The sequence below is a fragment of the Nestor notabilis genome, unplaced genomic scaffold (genome assembly GCF_000696875.1).
Source record: "Nestor notabilis isolate BGI_N333 unplaced genomic scaffold, ASM69687v1 scaffold17824, whole genome shotgun sequence".
Classification (NCBI taxonomy): Eukaryota; Metazoa; Chordata; class Aves; order Psittaciformes; family Psittacidae; genus Nestor; species Nestor notabilis.
Window position 1 is genome coordinate 3,516 of NW_009925353.1, and position 555 is coordinate 4,070.

Below are 555 nucleotides of genomic sequence, written 5' to 3' on the forward strand. Positions count from 1 at the left end.
CCCCGGCGACAGGTGTCAACTGCAGTATCACCCAGGAGGGAGCCTGCCACCGTGTACCTTCTTCATGCGAGCGTAGTCGATGAGGCGGGCGTACGCGCTGGTGCCAGCAATGATGAGGCGAGGACGGAAGAGCCGAGCTGTCACCTCCAGCTGATCATAGTCAATCAGCCCCGTGGCTGGCTATGAGGGACAGACAGACAGACAGACAGCTTGCCAAGGCCCCGGAACCTTCCTGCCCGCAGCACGTTTGGCTGAACCCCAGGCAGCTCCCAAGCACCGGGATATGGGTGGCATAGAGGGAGGGAAGAGCAGGGGATGGCAGAGAAGCTGGGGCTCCTCAGAAGCATGGCCAGGATCAACAGCTCAGCCAGCAGATCCCCCCCCTCCACCCCAGCACCTTTCCCCCCTCAGCTCACATTAAGTTTGTAGGGCATGGACTCGAAGAAGATGGATGTTGCTGAGATTCTCTTCACGTCTGACATGTACCCGTGTGTGAGGCTGCAAGGGAAGGCAGAGGTGCAGGATCAGGCAGGGCCCCCCCTTCCCCACAGGCAG

The 555-nt window shown here is 60.7% G+C and overlaps 1 protein-coding gene across 1 annotated transcript in view; it reads right to left on the reverse strand.

Moving 5' to 3' along the window:
• SHMT2 (serine hydroxymethyltransferase 2 (mitochondrial)) overlaps positions 1-555 on the reverse strand; it is a gene marked incomplete at its 5' end in the record, with an annotated part of 3,024 nt that overhangs the window by 2,246 nt on the left and 223 nt on the right. Inside the window, 2 exons of the mRNA XM_010013030.1 lie at positions 58-180; positions 417-502. Of these exons, the coding sequence (XP_010011332.1) occupies positions 58-180; positions 417-502 (209 nt within the window). The remainder of the gene's footprint in view (positions 1-57; positions 181-416; positions 503-555) is intronic.